Source organism: Spermophilus citellus (assembly GCF_964194105.1).
Source record: "Spermophilus citellus genome assembly, chromosome: 1".
NCBI lineage: Eukaryota > Metazoa > Chordata > Mammalia > Rodentia > Sciuridae > Spermophilus > Spermophilus citellus.
The window spans coordinates 143986656-144005350 of NC_138182.1; the positions used below are offsets into that span (position 1 = coordinate 143986656).

Consider the following 18695-nt stretch of genomic DNA (forward strand, 5'->3'; position numbering starts at 1 on the left):
ACAATGCCTGGCATTTAGTAGGTGCTCAAATAAATATCTGATGAGTAGCTTTATTCATGAAGATGAATGAAGGGACCACTTAGTATTTATACAAGGCTTTGAGACAGCATAGAAAGAACCCTGAGGTTTCTGCCAGCTCTGGATGATTAACAAGCTGGGTGAGAAGGAAACCCTCCCAGAGGAGAATGCCCCTAGGTGGAAGCCACATGCTGGTCTCTCTTGGCCAGCACGCAGCCAGCTCACACCTCGTAGCTTTTGAAGAACTTGTCACAGCCAAGCTTTGCATCCCTCAGCTTCCACCCAGGCTTGCTTGGGTCAGAGGTCTACCCTGAGTGCTCTGTCTCCATCATTAACTTTCCCTTTTTCTCCAGGTGCCAGAGCTTGCAAGCTATTGATGGAAAACAACATCACAGTAAGAAAACAATAAGACCATGTCCAGCTGGGAACTTCCCAACTTAAAAACCTTGGAGTGTATTCAAGGAAGACCAGGATGCTGAAAGTGTCAGCAACTGGATAAAGTAATGACCTAGGGGACTAGTGTGGACTTCCTAGTCAGAAGTAAATACCTCACTACTAACTCTGTCCCCCCTGAGGATGGGGGACAGAGTTAGTAGTGAGGTATTTATTTATTTATTTATTTATTTATTTATTTATTTATTTATGTTTGGTACAGGGGATTGAACTCAGGGGTGCTCAACCACTGAACCATATTCTGAGCCCTTTTTTATTTTTTATTTGGAGACAGGGTCTCACTAAGTTGCTTAAGGCCTTACTAAGTTACTGAGGCTAGCTTTGAACTTGTGATCCTCCTGCCTCGGCCTCCCAAACCCCTGGAATTACAGGTGTGTGCCACCACACCCAGCAGCAGTGAGGTCTTTAAACCCACTATTTCCTGCATTTTCTGTTGCTACAACAGAATACCTGAGATTGGATAACTTATAAAGGAAAATGGTTTATTTGGGCTCATAGTTCTGGAGGCTTGGGAAAGCCAAGATCAGGTGGTTTTATCTTGCTCTTCATGCCTGGCATAGCATGGTGGGAAAGTCGAAGGACTGTGGCAAGCATGCAAAAGAGAAAACTGGAGGGGACAGGTTCAAAACAAACCCACCCTCTTCACAACCTCCTCACCTCTTAAAGGTCCAGCCTCCCAACACTGCCGCAGTGCCAGTCAGATTCAGTGTGAGTTTCAGAGGGGACAAACCACATTCAACGCACAGCACCTAGAGAGGCAGTGCTTCCCTTGGGGACAGCTGACTGAAGGCCCCCTGGACAGCCTTCCCACTCTGCCTTCCTTGCCTCCCTCCATTTCTCCAGAACTCCTGCTTAGACCTCAAGTCATCTGGCCTTGACAGAGTTCTCCAGCTTTTTTTCTTTTCTTTTTTTAACTAACAAAGACAATTTTCTTCTAGATCGAGAGGAAATTTACTAGCATCTTTACAGCATAGGGTTCCTCAGATTTTGTGTTCAATTTCAGTCCAACTTACAAAATGTGAAACCCGGGTGAAGATGGCGTGAGGGAGGGAGCTTAGCGTTCAAGGAAAGCAGCGCTGGACTCGGCCTGAGGTTGGAAACCGCCCATCTCTGAGCCAGCCAGGGACAGAGGCAAGGCGTGAGCTTCCCTAAGTGTTTGTCTCCTGCCTATCAAATGGATAGAATGCCTACCTCCAAATTGGGACGATTTGGCAAAATTAGCACATTTAAAGCCTGCAGCACAGCCCACCTGTGGCAGCGCTCAGCAGAAGGGTGTTCAGATGAGACATGAACCTGCAGTTTTTTTTATCTGTGTAGAAGCCTGGCAACAGTAGTGTGTGTGTGTGTGTGTGTGTGTGTGTGTGTGTGTGTGTGTTTAGCTGGTAGAATCATGGGTGATTTTCCATATATTTTTGTTGTTTTTCTACAAGAAATACATACTACTGGCCAGGCACAGTGGTACACACCTGTAATCCCTGTGACTTGGGAGGCTAAGGCAGGAGGATCACAAGTTTGAAGACAGCCTCAGCAATTCAGTGAGGCCCTAAGTAACTTGCTGAGACCCTGTCTCAAACTAAAAAATTAAAATAGAGCTGGGGAAGTGGTGCTGCACTCCTGAGTTTAATCATAAAGAAAGAGAGAGAGAGAGAAAGGAAGGAAGGAAGGAAGGGAGGAAGAAAAAAGAAATAAAGAGAGAAAGAGAAAGAAAGAAAGACTACTTAGAGGGAAAGGAAAGGTACTGGGGAATGAGATTGACCCAGTTATGTTATGTGTATTATGAACTTGACAATGAATCTCACTATCAGTATAATTGTAATGCGCCAATAAAAAAGGAAAGAAAGAAATACATACTACTTATATAATGATGAGAAGCTGAATGACTCTAGAGAGGTGTTATATACTTTTTAAATGTAATTAAAGCATGAAAAGTTTGGAAAAAGAAAAGAAAAACCTGCAGTCCGTTTGCCTTTAGTAGACATGCCAGCTATATAGCCCCTGGGCAGCTCTGAGGACTGAGACAGAGGCAGGGAGGAGAGGGAAGAGGAAGGGCAATGGGTGAAGGAAAAGAAAGAAAGGAAAGTCATTCTGTGGGCTGGTGCCCACGGAGATGCCCCTCAGAAGAAATGCTCAGCCTTAGCATGCATGTATGTCCTTCCCCAACCCAACATGGCTCAGGAGCCCCTGGTAGAGGATATGGTGACATAAAGCCCCTCTCTCCAAGCTCCAGACAATGATGACTGTGTGCAGCTTCCTTCAGCTGCTCAGACAGCTGACCTCTAGCACATCTGAGGAGGGGCCTGTGGCTTCAGCTCTGTGGCTCCTGATCTACCTTCAGTAAACCTGTTTTTTGTCCCTGTCTAGAGTAAAACATGCAGGGAATCCTACTGAATTCCAAAAGTCATCCTAAAAGGATCAACACCTCTCTAGAGTCATTCAGCTTCTCAAGAGAAGCATTCCAATGCCGTGTTCCAGTTAACTATTGCCCATAAAGCAACCACCGTCTTATTATGCTGCAGATCAGGGACCCGGGGCCCTGTTCTCTGTTCTGCAATGTCTGGGACTAGGTTGGGATGGCTGGAGTGGCCAGGGCAACTGGAATGGTGGCTGTGAGCTGGAACAGCTGGGGCTGAAGGATCCACTTCCAAGGTGGTTTGTCACTAGACTGGGATAGCTGGAAGGCGGGGCTCCACAGTGCCTGCTGACACATGGCCTTTCTAGCATGGAGGCCTGGTTGTTGGACCTCTTACATGGTAGCTCAGGTTTCCACTGTGAGTGTTCTGGCCAGCGAGATGGAAGCTGTGTGACACTATATGGCCTGGCCTTGGAAGCCACGTACATCATCTCCACTAGAGTCACAAACCTGCCCAGATTCAGGGAAGAAGACACAGACCCACTTCATAATGGGAGAAATGGAAAAAAAAAATTAGCAGCCATGTTTTGAATCTACCATACTCCCGTATAGGTGATGTATTCCTAGGTCAGATCAGGGTGAGGTGGTGGGACATTAAGTCCTACTGATCAGTCTGGGACTGTACTCCCCTCACCTGTTTTCATCCCTATATCCAACTGTCCTCCCACCAGCTTATGTCTCTCCTATTGGGTAGGCAGGACCTAGGGAGGATTTCAAGCCAGTTCCCTTGGTTCCTACCCCCAACTGGCTCCTGTACTTTATCCCACCAGCCACACTCCCTGCTCTCCCCAGTCTGTGCTCCCCCAGTGTATGAGCATAAAGTAGCTTGCTTTCCGCCTGTGTGACCCTCTGCAGTCCTGCCTGTGGAAATCTCTCAACTACTTATGTCTCCTTTACCATTCTCTTTGCCTTTGAGGATTTATACCATTTGATTTTTTTTCTGTCATTTTAGTGGCACTTCAAGAGAGACACAGGACTGGGACACATAGATAAACTGGCATGTTTAACTGGAAGCCCTTTTCTACCTATGTTTTTTTGTTTTTGTTTGTTTGTTTTTGCAATTCTTGGGATCTAATCCAGGGCCTTGTGCATGCTAGGCAAGGGCTGTACCACTGAGCTACATCCCCAGATCATTTTATTTTCTATTTTTGAGGCAGAATTTTCCTAAGTTTTCTAGGCTGTCGTCAAATTTGTGACCCTCCTGTCTCAGTCTCCTCAGGAGCTGGGCAGGCGTGCGACACCACACCTCACTCTGCTGGATTTCTTTTGAATGAATGTGTCTCTCTAAGCTGTGTTGTAATCTTCCCTGCCCTATAAAAGTACAGTGTTTGATAGTGTAGTGACCACATTTAGCCTTTGTTGATGATTCAGAGTCCTCCTTATGAACATACATGTTCACCTTGCAATGGTTAAGTTAAGTAGAACTTAACTGTCCCTCCACGATGGGACCCTGATCACAGTTCCCCACAGTGCTAGAATGCTTGACACCTCTTTCCATGGCTGCCTCTGTCTCTGGCTGCCTCCCATCCTGTGCGTCTGTGCTGGGGTACTGTGTGACAGCAGGTTAACTTCTAACTTCCTCTTTCAGAATGGCTAAGCCAGATCACTATGCCAGGCTTTCTTTGGTTGCTGTCCCCCACCCACTACTGCTCTTCCCTACGCTTTCTGCCCTGCCCTACGCTTCCCAGACTTGACCTTGGTGGATGACATCAACCAGCTCCATGCCTCATACTTCAGTTGAGTTTGACCAATTGAAAATCCTAGCTAAGGTTGGAGGCTAGGAGGAAAGTGTTATTAGAGTTCTCTACCCCCCCCCAGCTTTCTCACTTGCTGGGCCTCACAGCAGCAATGTCTGTGTTTTCACCCCCAAACCACAACTGCTGCCAGCCACTCTCTGGGCTCCAGTAGAGTTTCCCTCCTCCTCTGGGGTGGAGGACATGGTCACAGCCCCCCACTGTTGCCACTATTGCTGACTCCAGGGCACCTAACCTTTCCTTGTGGATTTCTCTCAACCTGTGCCTAAACTCTCCTCTGGTACCTGGGGCGTCAGGGGTGGGGAGCGGTGTGGGGCGGGGGAGGCATCTGTTTCCTGCTGAGATCTGATCAGTACAGAAACCTTGCCTGATTTGCATCTAACACAAGAATAAATAGTTCCCTAAATTCACCCAGCAAGACCATGGTAGAAATCCTGGGTATGAGCTTTGTGACATCTCAGGGACACACAGGGACTTTTGTTTCATTTTATTCACGTCCTAGTTTTTTAACTGTGATACAGATAATAAAGGGCACTGGATTACTGACTTCTTACTAAAGTGTATGTAAAGAAACCAGGAGAATTCCGTCCGGAAGTTATATGTCAGGCTGGCAAATATCAACAGCTTGGGGAAAATATCTGGTTCCTGATCACAGGTCCCTGTTAGGTCTGGAAGGTGAAGCTGAGTATTTGGGGACATCCAGGCCGAGTGATTCCCCCAGGCTTCACATGAGGACTCTCTCAGGTGGACCCACCCTGCCTGTGTGGTTTCCGGTCAGTGTGGCTCTTTGATGCCTTTGTTCTGAGGAAAGTCGACTGCTTGTCTATTTACTGGGAAACCCAGGCTTGCCCCTGGTTACATCTCACAGTCCAAGGAGCAGCCTGGAGCCCAGCTGCCCTGTGTCCACCTCCATGCCCAGCCTGCACCACTCTCCTTCGTGGACACTCCGTGATTCTTTCACCGCCTCAGTCGCCTGGCCCTAGTCAGCCCTCGTTTGTCTCTGCTTTGTGTAACTGTCTGAAGAGCGCATATCTCTAGGGGAAAAAATCAAGAACTCCTATGGCCACTCATTTCCTGAAGTGCGAAAAAAGAAACATTTTCATAATTGCCTCTTAAAGAAGTCAACAGGAAGGGGTAATGTCACTCTGGCTGGCAAGGGGTTGCTGTCATGAGCGGTGAGGTAGCGTATGGGGCTGAGGTGCCAGCCAGTAGCAGCACAGGCAGACCCCTCAAGGCCCAGGCCTCCCTGTGACCCACTCCTGCAAAGCTGTGGGCCCTCAGCCCTACTGGACCAGTGGAAGGTGTCACTCCATTCCACAGGGAGGGGATTGAAGCCAAGGAAGCAGAAAGTTGCAGCCTCAGTAGAGAGACGCTTTCACACCCCTCTGCCTTATCCATGTTGCTGTCACTTCTAAGGATTTTTTTTAACCTAGCCACCCATCCTTGAGTGATACTTCTTTTATCAGTTCAGCTTGTCCTCTTGCAGCCCAAGCCGCTCTGAGTCCTTTGGCCAAATGAGCACAGCTAAGGCCCCCCAGCGTCCCTGTCCAGCAGAGGTGCAGGAGGCCCCATTCTGTTCACTCTTTGCTCATAGATGGGATATAACCTACAGGGACACTGCCTGCAGACCCAGCCTACTTATTCTGTGTCGATGGTGGGGGACCTGGAGGGATCGGGGAAACATGCTCAGGCCCCTCCCACAGCAGGAGGTTCCTGGTTCATGTTTCTGAAAAAGTAGATGGGGTCCAGGTGGGTAGAACACCTGCATGTGAGCCCATGTCCTGTCTTATCCTGTCTAAGCTGCCTGTGGTTTGAGCAGAATATGCTGGAAGTTAGCCATCACAGCTGCCACCAAGCACAAAGAGTTAGGGAAGCTCTCAGTCATGCACTCAAAGCTGATCTTGATGTAGTCCTCAGCAAGATGTTGCAAGTTCCTAATCTGGACACAGAGGCCAGGGAGAGTGGGCATGGTCTGGAGCCCGGAGCTGGCTATTGCCCACAAGCATAGACACCCTGAGTCAGACCTCCTCCCCACCCACCATCATGGTCAGAGCCTCAGCCTCAGGGAAGTCCAGCTGCCACCTCTCCATAAGTGGCCCTGTAGCAGTTGTGCTGAGTGATCCACTTCCCTAGGGTGGGATGGGGTGAAGTGGACCCATCTTGGTCCCATTACACACCATTACACACTGATGCAACCAGATTTCAACACACACCGCTGAAGAAGCACATTACCGCAGCATGCTGCAATACCTCCTCTGCCTGTGCGCGAGGCTCTGAGTTGGCAAAGGTGGGCATCTCCCACCCCAGCATCTCACTACACTCACCTGCAAGTAGCTTTTGACAGGACCTCTTGAGGCCTTTGAGTGGATTTCTTTCCCAGTGCCTTTTACTCCTGGACGGGATATTAGAAAATACAGATGCTTCAGCCTTGCCCCCATCCTAAAGATCTAACTAAATTGATATGGGTTTCCAAAAAAAATTTTTTAATGAAAACTTTTTTTTTTTTTTTTGCACAGAGGATTGAACCCAGGGGTGCTTTACCACTGAGCCACATCTCCAGCCCTTTTTTGTATTTTACTTAGAAACAGGGTCTCATTGAGTTGCTAAGTGCCTTGTTCAATTGCCAAGGCTGGCTTTGAACTCACAATCCTCCTGCCTCTGTTGTAAGGACAAACGAGGCAAGGCACTGAAGATAAGTTTTATTTGGCTGCAGCCAGGTTCAGAGGGCACAGCTTTTGCTGTAATCAATTAATCCTCTGAGCCCTGAATTCAGGGAGTTTCAGAGTTTTATACCCAGCATGGAAGGGGAGGGGCTCAGAAGTTCACAGTCTGCAGAAGTTCACATAAAAGCATCTTTTTCTTTCACTGTTTTGGGCAAGTTAACCCTTCAAGGACAACACCTGAGAAGGGGAGAGCTTCATCTCCCCTTTCTTTCCTCCCCCTGCCAGCTGTTACCATGGAGCCCATTTATAACTTATCTTAAAAGTGTAGACGTCTCCGTGAAGCCCAACTCAAGGCCAGAGGCCTTGTTTGCACATTTCTTCAAAGTACTATACGGATACGTTTGTGAAAAACTAGTAAGGGGGTATCCAGCACCTGAAGTGCTGGTATCTTCTCGGCCAGTGGCCAAATAAACAGGGTGACACGAAAATAGGAAGTTTATCTACAATGGACTCTTTTGCTGACAGTCCTAAAATCAGCCATGGTGAAGAGGGCTTTTCTGTGGAGAAAGGAGGTGCCACTTCACCTCAGCCTCGAAAGCTGCTGGGATGACAGCCATGGCCACCACACCAGCTTAAATAAAAGCTTTATTAAAGGATAGCGTACTTGTAAAAAAAAAATTGTGCAGACTGTAAGTGTAAAGCTTGGTACATTTTCACAAAGTGAACTTATGCCAAGTAATCGGCATCTGGATCAAGAAACAGAACATGGGGAGCAACCCCTGCATGTGCTTCGAGTCACTACCCGACTTCCAAGGCTAACCAACAGCCCAGTTTGGTCCAGGCCACTGGTACATGTAGTGTGTGAATGAAGTCTTACAGTAGATACCCTTTTGTCTCTGACTTCTTCCACTCAATGTTATATTTGTGAGATGATTCATCCAAGCCATTGTGGTTGTTCATTCCTTGCTGAGGAGTACACTACTGCTGGACTGTTTCTCTATTTATCTGCCCATTCTACTGTTGATGGATATTTGGATTTTAGTTTCCAGTTTGGAACTATTATGGCCACTCTTGCTGTGCACATTCCAGAGTGGATCTTTCAGAGAACATGTGTACATTTCGGTTGGGTTTAGACCAAACAGTGGAATTGCTAGGCAAGTCTGGTTGTAAGTAGTTCAGCTTTTGTACTTTATGCTCAATAATTTTCCAAAGTGCTGTACCAATTTCCACTCCCTCCAGCAATGCATGAGAGTTCTGATGCCACACATCTTTGCCAACAATTGGTATTTCTTCTTCTTTTTTTTTTTCTATATCAGTCATTCTAGTGGGTGTATAGTGGTGTCAGTCACAGTGTGGTTTTAGTTTGCATTTTCCTGGTGAGGAATACAGTTGAGCACCTTTTCATATGTTTATTGGCCATTTAGGTCTTCTTTTTGGAAGTGCCTGTGGAAGTATTTGAATATGAGCACTTTTCGGGCTGGGATGTGGCTCAAGTGGTAGTGTGCTCGCCTAGCATGCGTGGGGCCCTGGGTTCGATCCTCAGCACCACCTAAAAATAAAATAAAGATGTTGTGTCCACTGAAAACTAAAAAAAAAAAAAGAAATATGAATATGAGCACTTTTTAAAGCTCCTTAGGTAACTCTAATGGAAAACAAAGGTTGAAAACCATTGAACTAAACCACAGTTTAGTATTTGCTGCTTCCTTTTTCAATTTCCTGCCCTTGTGCTTAAAGATGTTTGGATCCAAGTGGACCTCATGGATGTGGAGAAAGATAATCATCTCCCCATGTAAGATGCGCCTCCCAGGAAGAAGCAAGAGTTTGGCATGTTGAGAATCTTTAGGAATGTGGCCTCCACTTTAGAAGGGTCCAGGGAGGGCCTGTGTTGTCCGCAACTACCACAGACATTTCCTGACCACAAAAATGGCTCCTTGTCTGTTCCCTTGGAGCCTCGGGCTATTGTGTGGAGGAAGTGGAGGGCCCTATGCCAGGTACTTCCCAGTTTCTTGGCCAGTGAGAATGGGACCCAGCTCATGTGGGAGTTGTGGTTAGGCTAGGGACAGTGGAACATGTGTTCCAGGGACCTAGGTAGGGTGGAGGGAGGTCTTTGTCCTGAGTGGGAGCATACATGGGTCCAGACTTGGCCAGCTCTTGAATTCTGTGGGTTCACATAAGGGTCCCATATTGTACCTGGAATAGCCTCCTCCATCCTCTGCCCTAGATTGCCCTCCCCACAGGGAACCTTGCTCCAGGACCATCCCTGGCCTCCCCACCCCTCCCCAACCCTTCACTCCTCTGAGATTGGCAGCACTTGAATGAGAGCACAGAGTGGCTCCTAATGACATGTCATCTTAATTGAGTTCCCATTATGTCTTCTGTGCTCGTCACACTCCCACTGCTGGACTGTACCCTCATCCCAGAGATGTGGGGCATTTCTTTGTGCTCCCCCACAGTGAGTAAAGTGCCTTTTGGTAACTCAGTACAGCATCTTCCAACTTGAGAAGGAAGATACAGACCACATATAGACTTGAGCTGTTCAGGCATCGAGCCAAGCTGCCCTCTGGAGGCTCCACATTGGCCCACATGCACATATCAAGCTTCTGAGGAGCTCAATGCGGTGAGCCTGGAGCTAGAATGCTGGTGCCTGCACTGGGTATGCACTAAGCCTGCCCAGGCAGAACTCCCTGGTGGGTTTCATTGTACTACCCAGAGATCAGTGGGAGGAAGCAACTCATCAGTGCTGTCCTGTGTGCTCCTTGAAAAGAGCAGGGTCCACCTTTTATCCACTGAAGTCCTGCCATATGCATGGCATGAGATAAGGAGAAGGACATACATGGACAAAGTTGATTTTTTGGAGGCTGGGGGCACAGAGATACTCTGGGCTCTAGGTTGTGCCATAGCCCATGAATTCAGACTTATCTTGGAAATTCCTCCAAGCAGAGGGCACTCATGTCTGTTAGTCCAACTGCAGGTGCTGAGGTTCTCCTAATTGATCCAAATGGTAGACTGCAGCAGCCAGTGACCAGCTTGTCGTTTAAACCTGGAATGACAAGAAGAACCCATCTTCCTACCATGCAGGAGAGTTCTAATTCCTTCACATCCTTGCCAACAGTTGGTATTTTCTGTCTTCTCCATGTTGGCCATCAGAGTCCCATGAAAAGAGAGAAACCTTCCATGAGCCTATATCCCAGCCTCCCCCTTTTCTTCAGGGATTCTACCACTCCACAGCAAATGTGCTGTGTTAGTCAGCCTTCCTTCACTGTGACAGAATACCTGAGGGAAAAAAACTATTGAAAAGAGGAAAAACTCATTTTGGCTCACAGTTTCAGAAGTTTCATTCCTAAGCTTCATTGCTTTGGGCCTCTGGTGAGGTAAACACCATGGCAGAAGGGCATCGTAGAGGAAAGCTGCTCGCCTTATGACAGCCAGAAATTGGCAGGGGGCGGGGAGAGAGAGAGAAAGAGAAAGTGAGATATCTGGGACAAGACATACCTTTCCGGGGGCACCCCAGTGACCTTCTTCCCCCTTCCTGGGGACACCCCCAGTGACTTTTTTTTTTTTAAAGAGAGAGCGATAGAGGGAGAGAGAGAGAGAGAGAATTTTTTAATATTTATTTTTTAGTTTTCGGTGGACACAACATAGTTGTTTGTACGTGGTGCTGAGGATCGAACCCGGGCCGCACGCATGCCAGGCGAGCGCGCTACCGCTTGAGCCACATCCCCAGCCCCCCAGTGACCTTTTTACCCCCACTGGATCCTACCTCCTAAAGTTTCTGCCACCTCCCAGTAATGCCATCAGCTATGAACCCATCAAGGTATGAATCCACTGATAAGATCAGAGTCTTCATGATCCACTCACTCCCCAAGAGCCCCACCTATGAACACTGCTGCATTGTGGACCAAGCCTTCAGCGTACGAGCTTTGGGGATCATATTTCAGATCCAAACCATAACATGTGTCCTTCCATTCTCTCAACCTGAACCTCCGAAGGCTCCTCCACTGGCTCCTCCTGTGAAGCATCTGACATGCTCCCATCTCCACTGTCTGTGCAGTGCTGTCCTCCAGCCCACCTCACCTGTGGAGTTCATCCAGGCTGCTCTCCTCTCCACGGTCCTCCTCATCAACCACTCATGTATCCAGCAAGTATTCATTCTACACCTGCCTGTGCTGGGTGTGGTGGAGATTCAATGTTGAATGAGACCACTAGTCCTGCTTTCATCAAGCTTATAATTAAGTAGGGAAGACAGACATCAATATTATCAAATGGTTATGTAATGGCAGTGGTGACATGTGCTGCCATAGTGCAGCAGCTTCGTGCCAGTTCCTTTCTCTGCACTTGTGCACCTACAAACATCTGCTTGTCCTTCGAGCTCGTATTCTCCCTCATCTGCAATACCTTTCCGACCACCCCCACACACAACAGGGTGCTCTTCTGTTCCCATGGATCTCCACAAAGGCTGAAACCCAGTGGTAGAGACCAGATCACCCTGACTTTGGAACCCCTTGCCTGGCCCAGCTCAGTGGAGGTGCTCAGGAGTTGAATGACATTTCCTGCCAACATTGATCCAACCAGTGTGTAAACATTTCTAGGGTCCAAGAATCCATGCTTTCTTCTCTTTCTTATATGGCCTTTAGTTTCTTTTTTCTCATTATAAAAGGCATTTTGGTTAGGGAATGACAATGTAAATATACTTAATACTGAACTTTATACTTTAACATGGTTAAGATAGCAAATTTTGTGTTATATGTGTTTTACTGCAATTTTTTGGAAATGCAAAGAATAAGTACAAAAAAAGGAGAAAAGGGGGGGTTCTCATATGACTGAGAAAAGACAAAGTATTTGTTAAGATAAAAGTGGATTAAAACAAAAGTAATTTGGATTAGGGAAATGCAAATCAAAACCAGAATAAGATACCACTTCATACTCTTATTTAAGGTGGCCATTATAGAGGGGAAAAAAAAAACAGAAAATGACAAGTGTTGGCAAAGATGAAAATAAATAGGAAATCTTGTACATTATTGATGGAAATGCAAATTAGTGTGGTCACTGTGGAAAACAGAATAATGGTTCTTCCAAAAATTATCATATGATCCAGTAGTTCTTCTAGGAATGTACCCAAAAGAATTAAAAGCAGGGATTCAACGATATATTTTATTGTGTTTTTCAGCTTTCCATCACTGTAACAAAACATATGAGGTAATCAACTTAAAGAAGAATAGGTTTATTTTGACTCATAGTTTGATAGGTTTCATTCCGTGATCATTTGACCCGATTGCCTTTGGTCCTGTGGTGAGGCAGTAAGTATATCATGGTGAGACTGTGTGATGGAGGAAGTCACTAACCTCATGGGAGCCAGAAAGCAAAGAGAAAGGAAGAAGCAAGGCAGTGGTCCTAATATCCCCTTCACAGACACACCACCAATAACCTAACCACCTCCCAGGAGACCACACCTCCTGAAGGTTCCACTTCCTCCCAATTGTGCCACAGGCTGGGGACCAAACCTTCAACACATGGGCCCTTAGGGGACACTTCATATCCAAATTATAGCATTTGTCCACCAGTATTTGTGGCAGCACAGTCACAATAGCTAAAAAGAACAACCCAATTGTCCAACAGATGAATGGATAAACGAAATGTATTTTATGCATACAATGAAATATTATTCAGCCTTAAAAAGGAATGAAATTCTGCTACATGCTACAACTTGGATGAATCTTTGCTAGGAAGTTCAAAATTTTCCTCTGAAGTTTCAAAATAAATGAATCTATTAAAATAAACTAACAATGGACAGATTAACATGAGAAAATTATTAACAAGCTTAAGCATAGAGGACTCACAGAAGAATGATTATGCAATAATCCACCAAGTTTTAGAAACTTATGTACTCTTATTTATTTTCTTTTGGTGCTGTGGATTGACCCCAGGGCATTACATATGCTAAGAACATATTGAGCTATACCCCGGTGGTCCCTTATTCCTTTCTCTGTAAGGGAGATAGAAATAGAGGTCATAAGCAATTTAATGGGGTAATAAATTATTTTTAGGGAAGAGAATGAGCCCAGAGAACAAGCAATGACCTGGGAAAATGTTCTGTTTGGTTTTCAGTCTCGTGTTCTGTGTTTAGTTTAATTACCTTTGATTTAAAAAAAAAAAAAAAACTCAGTAAGAAGATTTGAAGACCAATGTGTTCTTGGGTGGATCTGCTCTATAGGTAGATGAGGAAAAAACTTCAGGGAAATCTTTTGCTTGTATTTCCTGCTCTCAAATGCTCTCAGTTAGAGGTCCAGAACAGCATATTTTGGGGTATCAATTTCTGAGCCCCAACATCTTGAAGACATTATGCTAAGTGAAGTAAGCCAGACACAAAAAGACAAATAGTGTATGGTTCAATTTATATGAGTTGCTTAGAATAGTCAAACTCACTCTCGGAGTCAGAAGGTAGAACAGTGAGAGACAGAAGGAGGAGAGTTTCAGTTTGGAATGATTAAAAGTTCCTAGAGATGAATGGCGGGGCGCACAATAGCCTCAGAATGGTACACTTAAAAATGGCTAAAATGGTAATGGTTATATGTATTTTACCAAAATTTAAAAAATAATAATGGAGGTATATTGTAAAGATGTTAGAAAGTTTTAGTATTTTTAATAGTACATTAATATGCTAATATTTCATTTTATTAGTATATTAGGGGCAAAGTGAAAGTTATTCACAATCACTAGGTAAAGACAGCCTCTGCAAAAATTTCAGTATGTATCTTTCCATTCTTGTTCTCTGTCCAAGGAAGAATGTGTGTGTGTGTGTGTGTGTGTGTGTGTGCGCGCGCGCGCGCGCGTGTGCGCGCCTGTCTGTCTGTCTGTCTTCGGAGGACACACTGGACCTACAGGAAGAATCTCCTCACTCTGTGTCCCAAATGTCCCCACTAGTGCTGCGTCATCTCTTATGGCCATCCAGGGCAGGTCTGTCCCGGGTCTGGACATCAGTCCTTTGAATGATTTCTCACAGCTGATCTCACTCCCCTGCACTCCAGGGTTGTGATTCTCTGAAGATGCTCATTTCTTTTATGGGTCTAAAAATATGCTACCCAGAGGGACCAGTAATATGTCTAAAGGGGTGGAGAGCGGAATGAGGGCCTCTCACACCCTACAGATGCTGCCCATCTTAGCTATGGCCACCTGAGTCTGCAGCTCTTAGACTCCCTCAGTCTACTTGTCTGAGCTGTGCTAGGCTCAGGTCCCCCGACACCTGCCTTGGTGCACTCGATTCTTGGACCTGATCCTGGGCCTCATATTCTAGGAATGTACCCAAAAGAATTAAAAGTAAAATAGTGTATTCCTGTTAGTTCTGCCTTAGATCCTGCCTCTCCAGCCTGTTAGGAGGCTCTGATCTGTTGCCACGGGACAGATAACCCCTTATGAGAGGGCTTGGAAAGGAGTGAGGGTTCCACAGTCTTGGGGTCCTGCTGGGCTCTGGGGACTTGCAACTGCTTCCTCTGTTCCTCCTATGAGAAGTTGTCTCCGACACAACAGCGTGGGTAGGGATAAGCCAGCAGCCAGAAGTATGGCTCCCTCCAGCACAGGAGATCTATAGGTCATAGGGGCTGTCACAGGCCTTAATCCAGAGCCATGCTGCAGGCTTCACATCCTGTGAGAGTCCCCTCATTTGGGCCCAGCTATGCCCTCCTTCCCCAACTTTGCCACCTAGTCCGGGATCCGGAGCATCGCTGATATTATTGGCAGGAAGAAGTGAAGCAAGAGGTCACAGCCACTCAGATGGCCGAACTTCATGTTCATGCCCACTGATTAGGGACCTCCAAGTCCATCCACAGACACATGGCCCTTCTCTCTTGGCTCTGAGGCCTTCACGGAAGGGTTTATTTAATATTGCAGCCAGGATCTTTACAGCCCAGTACTGAGAAGATTATCTTTTTATTGCAACTTTGATTAATGATTGATCAAAAACTGATACTAGAAATACCGAAGAACAAATTTGCCCTAGAGATTAGGAAAGATCTACATCTGCCAGGCTGACTAGGGGCCTCTCCACCAGTTCCCTCTCAGATCAAATGAGGGCAGGGGTGCATCAGAACTCTCTCATGTTTGAGCACACATGCACACACACACACAGAAAATAGATTTAAATGTCCTCAAAACCTTTTGGAATTAGGCCTTAAATTGTAAATAAATGGAGCAATGGACAAAACAGAAGACCTAGAGAATGTTAATTAATAGAATGTTGCTTTCTTATTTTTATTCCTGTTAATGTCTGTTACAAGTTAGCAGCTTAAAGGGAAATTTGAGGTGTGAGGAAGAGAGAAGTTTGTGTGAATGCCACAGCCTGAGCTTCCTAGAGACCTTGAGTCCCATAGAGCTGCCATCTGAGATGTGTCCAGCACCAGGCAGGAAAAGGAAGGGGAGGGGATACTGAACAAAAAGGTGGTGTTTAGTGAGCACTTGTCCTGGGGTTAGGCCATGCCTCCAGGGTCTTGGATTGGTTTGATGGTCTCTGAGGTTGGACTGCCACAGTGGAATGCCCAAGCCAAGCCAGTCACTCAGGGTCCCTAACCCATGTCCTCAGAGACTCCAGACAAGGCACCTGCACTTTCACTGGGTTCTGCCAGTGCTTGCCCTCTGGGAGCCTCCAGGGAACAGGACACTGGCTGGAACGTGTATTTCTGCCCCTTAGTTCCTTTGTGGTGCCCTGGGGCACAATGACAAGTGGAAAACTGGCAGATCTGCTTCTAAACTGAAACTGGAAATCACAGCCTCACACCTCCGAATGCTGGGGTTTCTTTTCCACAGGGACAGTCCCTGAGGGAGAAGGATGCCATTCAGTGAGGGCAGTGGGGTGACTGGTCTGCAGCCTAGTGTGGGGGTGGCTCAGTGCTGCAGGGCTGGCCGACACACTGTGGGCCCTGACAGGCTGCTCTCTCCAGGAATCACTAATTTCATTCTCACATTGAAAGCTTTTCAGTACTGTAGAAGGGGCCCCAGGCTCTCTGCTAATCGGGGCCATTTTGTACAGGCTGCCGTCCCCACTACACACAGGACTTTGTTGGTGGAAGGACGTGCCACCTCAAACAGTTTGAATTTAACTGAGGATCAAAGATCAAGAACCCTGGGCTCCTTCTCTAGCTCCACCCAATGCGCGCGCGCGCGCACATACACACACACACACACACACACACACACACACACACACTTGTTTGTGCTCACCCAGGCACAAACCAGCAAAGGCACTGCTTTGGGGCAGCTTTGACAGTACTCACAGATTTCCTGAAGAACCTGGAGGGCACAGGGGGAGCAGCCAAGGTCCATCTCCACCTGCCAACTCCGTCCTGTCCCTTGCCTCTGAAAGAGGAAGTCCTCACAGTCCTTAAATTAAGGACTGAAGTCGCACCCTCACATAGCCCCATGTTTGTGAATTATCTCCATGGTTATTTGCCTAATGTCTGCCTATTATCACTAAATTTCCTTGAGACCCAGGTCTGGTCTGGGTTGTTCGTTGTGTATCTCAGGCCCTGGAGTAGACCCAGCATACAGTAGGTGCTCAAAACCTATACACATCTGACGAGTGAGGACAGGCCTCGAAAGACCAACAGAGAGACAGTGCTCCAGCAGGGGGTCTGCATCCAGGTTCCAGTGTCCAGACCCCATCCCAGCCCTCCAAGCACCCTCATTTGAGAATGCTCAAGAGACATGGACAAATGCTCCAGCTCTGCTGCCCACAGCTCCTCACCCCCAGCCCATGGACTGCCTCGACTATCCCAGTATATACAAGCACTTTCTGAGGGCTGTGGGCTTAAGTGGGACAGCTCTTAAGTGGGACAGCCTCCCGTGGCATGGATCTGTATGTACCCTGGTTTTGCCCCCTCCCCACCCCCCAGCTACACAGATGAATTTCACATAGCCTCATGTAGATAATCAGGAACACTTGGTTCCCTGGGCCACCAAGAAAAAGATAGGCCACTTTCGGCCTGTGGATTGAGAGGAGACAAACTGGGGTTGGGACGTGACCATGATTTTTAAAGCAGAAGGCAGATGAAGGAGGCTGGCAGATGGTTCTCTGGGAGACGTGGATGGAGGAAGCAACCCTGACATTTGTCTTCCCAGGTTCACTTTCTCATCAGCAAATGGGGCTTGTTCTTGTGTGTTCCATGAAAGGTGATCGAACAGAAGATAATATGGCAGACTTTGGAACTGAACTACCTGGATAAACACCCAACTCTGTGATTCGTACGTGGGCTGTGTGTGACCTTGAATCAATGACTAAATCTCTTTTTGCCTCTTTTTCCCCCTCCTTTTTTCTGTAAAATGGAAGCAGTTCTAGTGAATTCTGTGAGTGGATTCACATTCCTGACGTGTGGTGAGGACTCATCATTGGCAGCTTTTTTTCCCTTAGCCAGAATTGTGAGGGTCTAATGAGATGATGGGTTCGAGCACAGGTCCCAGACTATCAGTCAGGAACCTGGGAGAGTTTTGTGGATATCATGAAGCTCAGTTTCCCTGCCACATTTGTGTGGGGTGGGACAACCGTTTTAGTTATTTAATGTTAGGCTAGAAGATGTACCAAGGGGGGTGACAAACTGAAACCACCAACCGTTTGAGCTGTAGGCTGCATCGAAGCAGATGGTGAGGGCCCCAGGGCCAGCCCACTTCCTCCTTCTCTACCATGCATCTCCCTCACACTAGCCGGCTTCCCAAGGCTAGAGGAAGTGGGGCCAGGACCAGGCCTTCAGAGTGTGCAGAGGGAACCTGGGCAGGGGTTGGCAGTTGTCAGGGTAAGGACAGATGCCTCTGAGGTCTTGCTGGGTCGGGGGGCCACTGTGCAGTAACCCCTCCCCTCTCACATCCATGCCTGCCCAGGACTCCCTTGAGGTTGTAAGCCATTGTCTGAAAGGTGTCCAGCCCAAGAGAGGCAGGCTGGAGAGGAGCAGAGCTGAATCTTTTCTCAGAGGAAATGCAGTTGTGGTTTTGAGACGTTCATATTTCACATCTGTGGTTGGCGTTTCCCAGGGTTCTCCGAGGTGAATGCAGGGTCAGCCCCATGTGGACAAATAAGGTTCACAGTGACCTTAGCAACAGGCTTCACTGCCCATTGGCTGCCACTGCTGCCGCCCGCCAATGGGGCCTCCGGAGGCAGCACCCAAGCTGGGTGACACTTCTACATGTGCAGGGGCCCAGCTCTGTCACAAATCACTGCCTTTGAAGCACTAAGAGCACTCTGGACAAAGGTGGACGGGGGCAGGGTGGAAAGAGAGGATAGCCCAGGTGCCTGTGTTTCAGAGTCCACCTGACTTGAATGCTCTCACAGCACCCAACCAGCACCCTGGCCTTGGCAGCCCGATCCCATCTTGCCAGGACAAGCTCTGGCTGTCAACCTTGAACTCCACAATAGTAATC

The 18695-nt window shown here is 47.2% G+C and overlaps 1 protein-coding gene and 1 long non-coding RNA gene across 14 annotated transcripts in view; both read left to right on the plus strand.

The window, feature by feature from the left end:
- The window catches only part of LOC308657797 (uncharacterized protein), a 125219-nt gene that overhangs the window by 43470 nt on the left and 63054 nt on the right, over positions 1-18695 (plus strand). For 4 of the 13 annotated variants that reach the window (XM_081309877.1, XM_081309879.1, XM_081309885.1 and 1 more), the window contains one exon: positions 372-412. The exons of 7 other annotated variants lie outside the window; for them this stretch is intronic. In XM_081309877.1, coding sequence (XP_081166003.1) covers positions 372-412 — 41 coding nt within the window. Of the gene's footprint in view, positions 1-371; positions 519-18695 lie in introns of all 13 variants that reach the window. 2 more of the 13 variants (XM_081309880.1, XM_081309873.1) reach the window with 1 other exon arrangement.
- LOC308657842 lies at positions 541-9614 on the plus strand. The gene is made up of 2 exons (XR_014024077.1): positions 541-8749; positions 8900-9614. It is a non-coding gene; the product is annotated as an uncharacterized lncRNA (long non-coding RNA).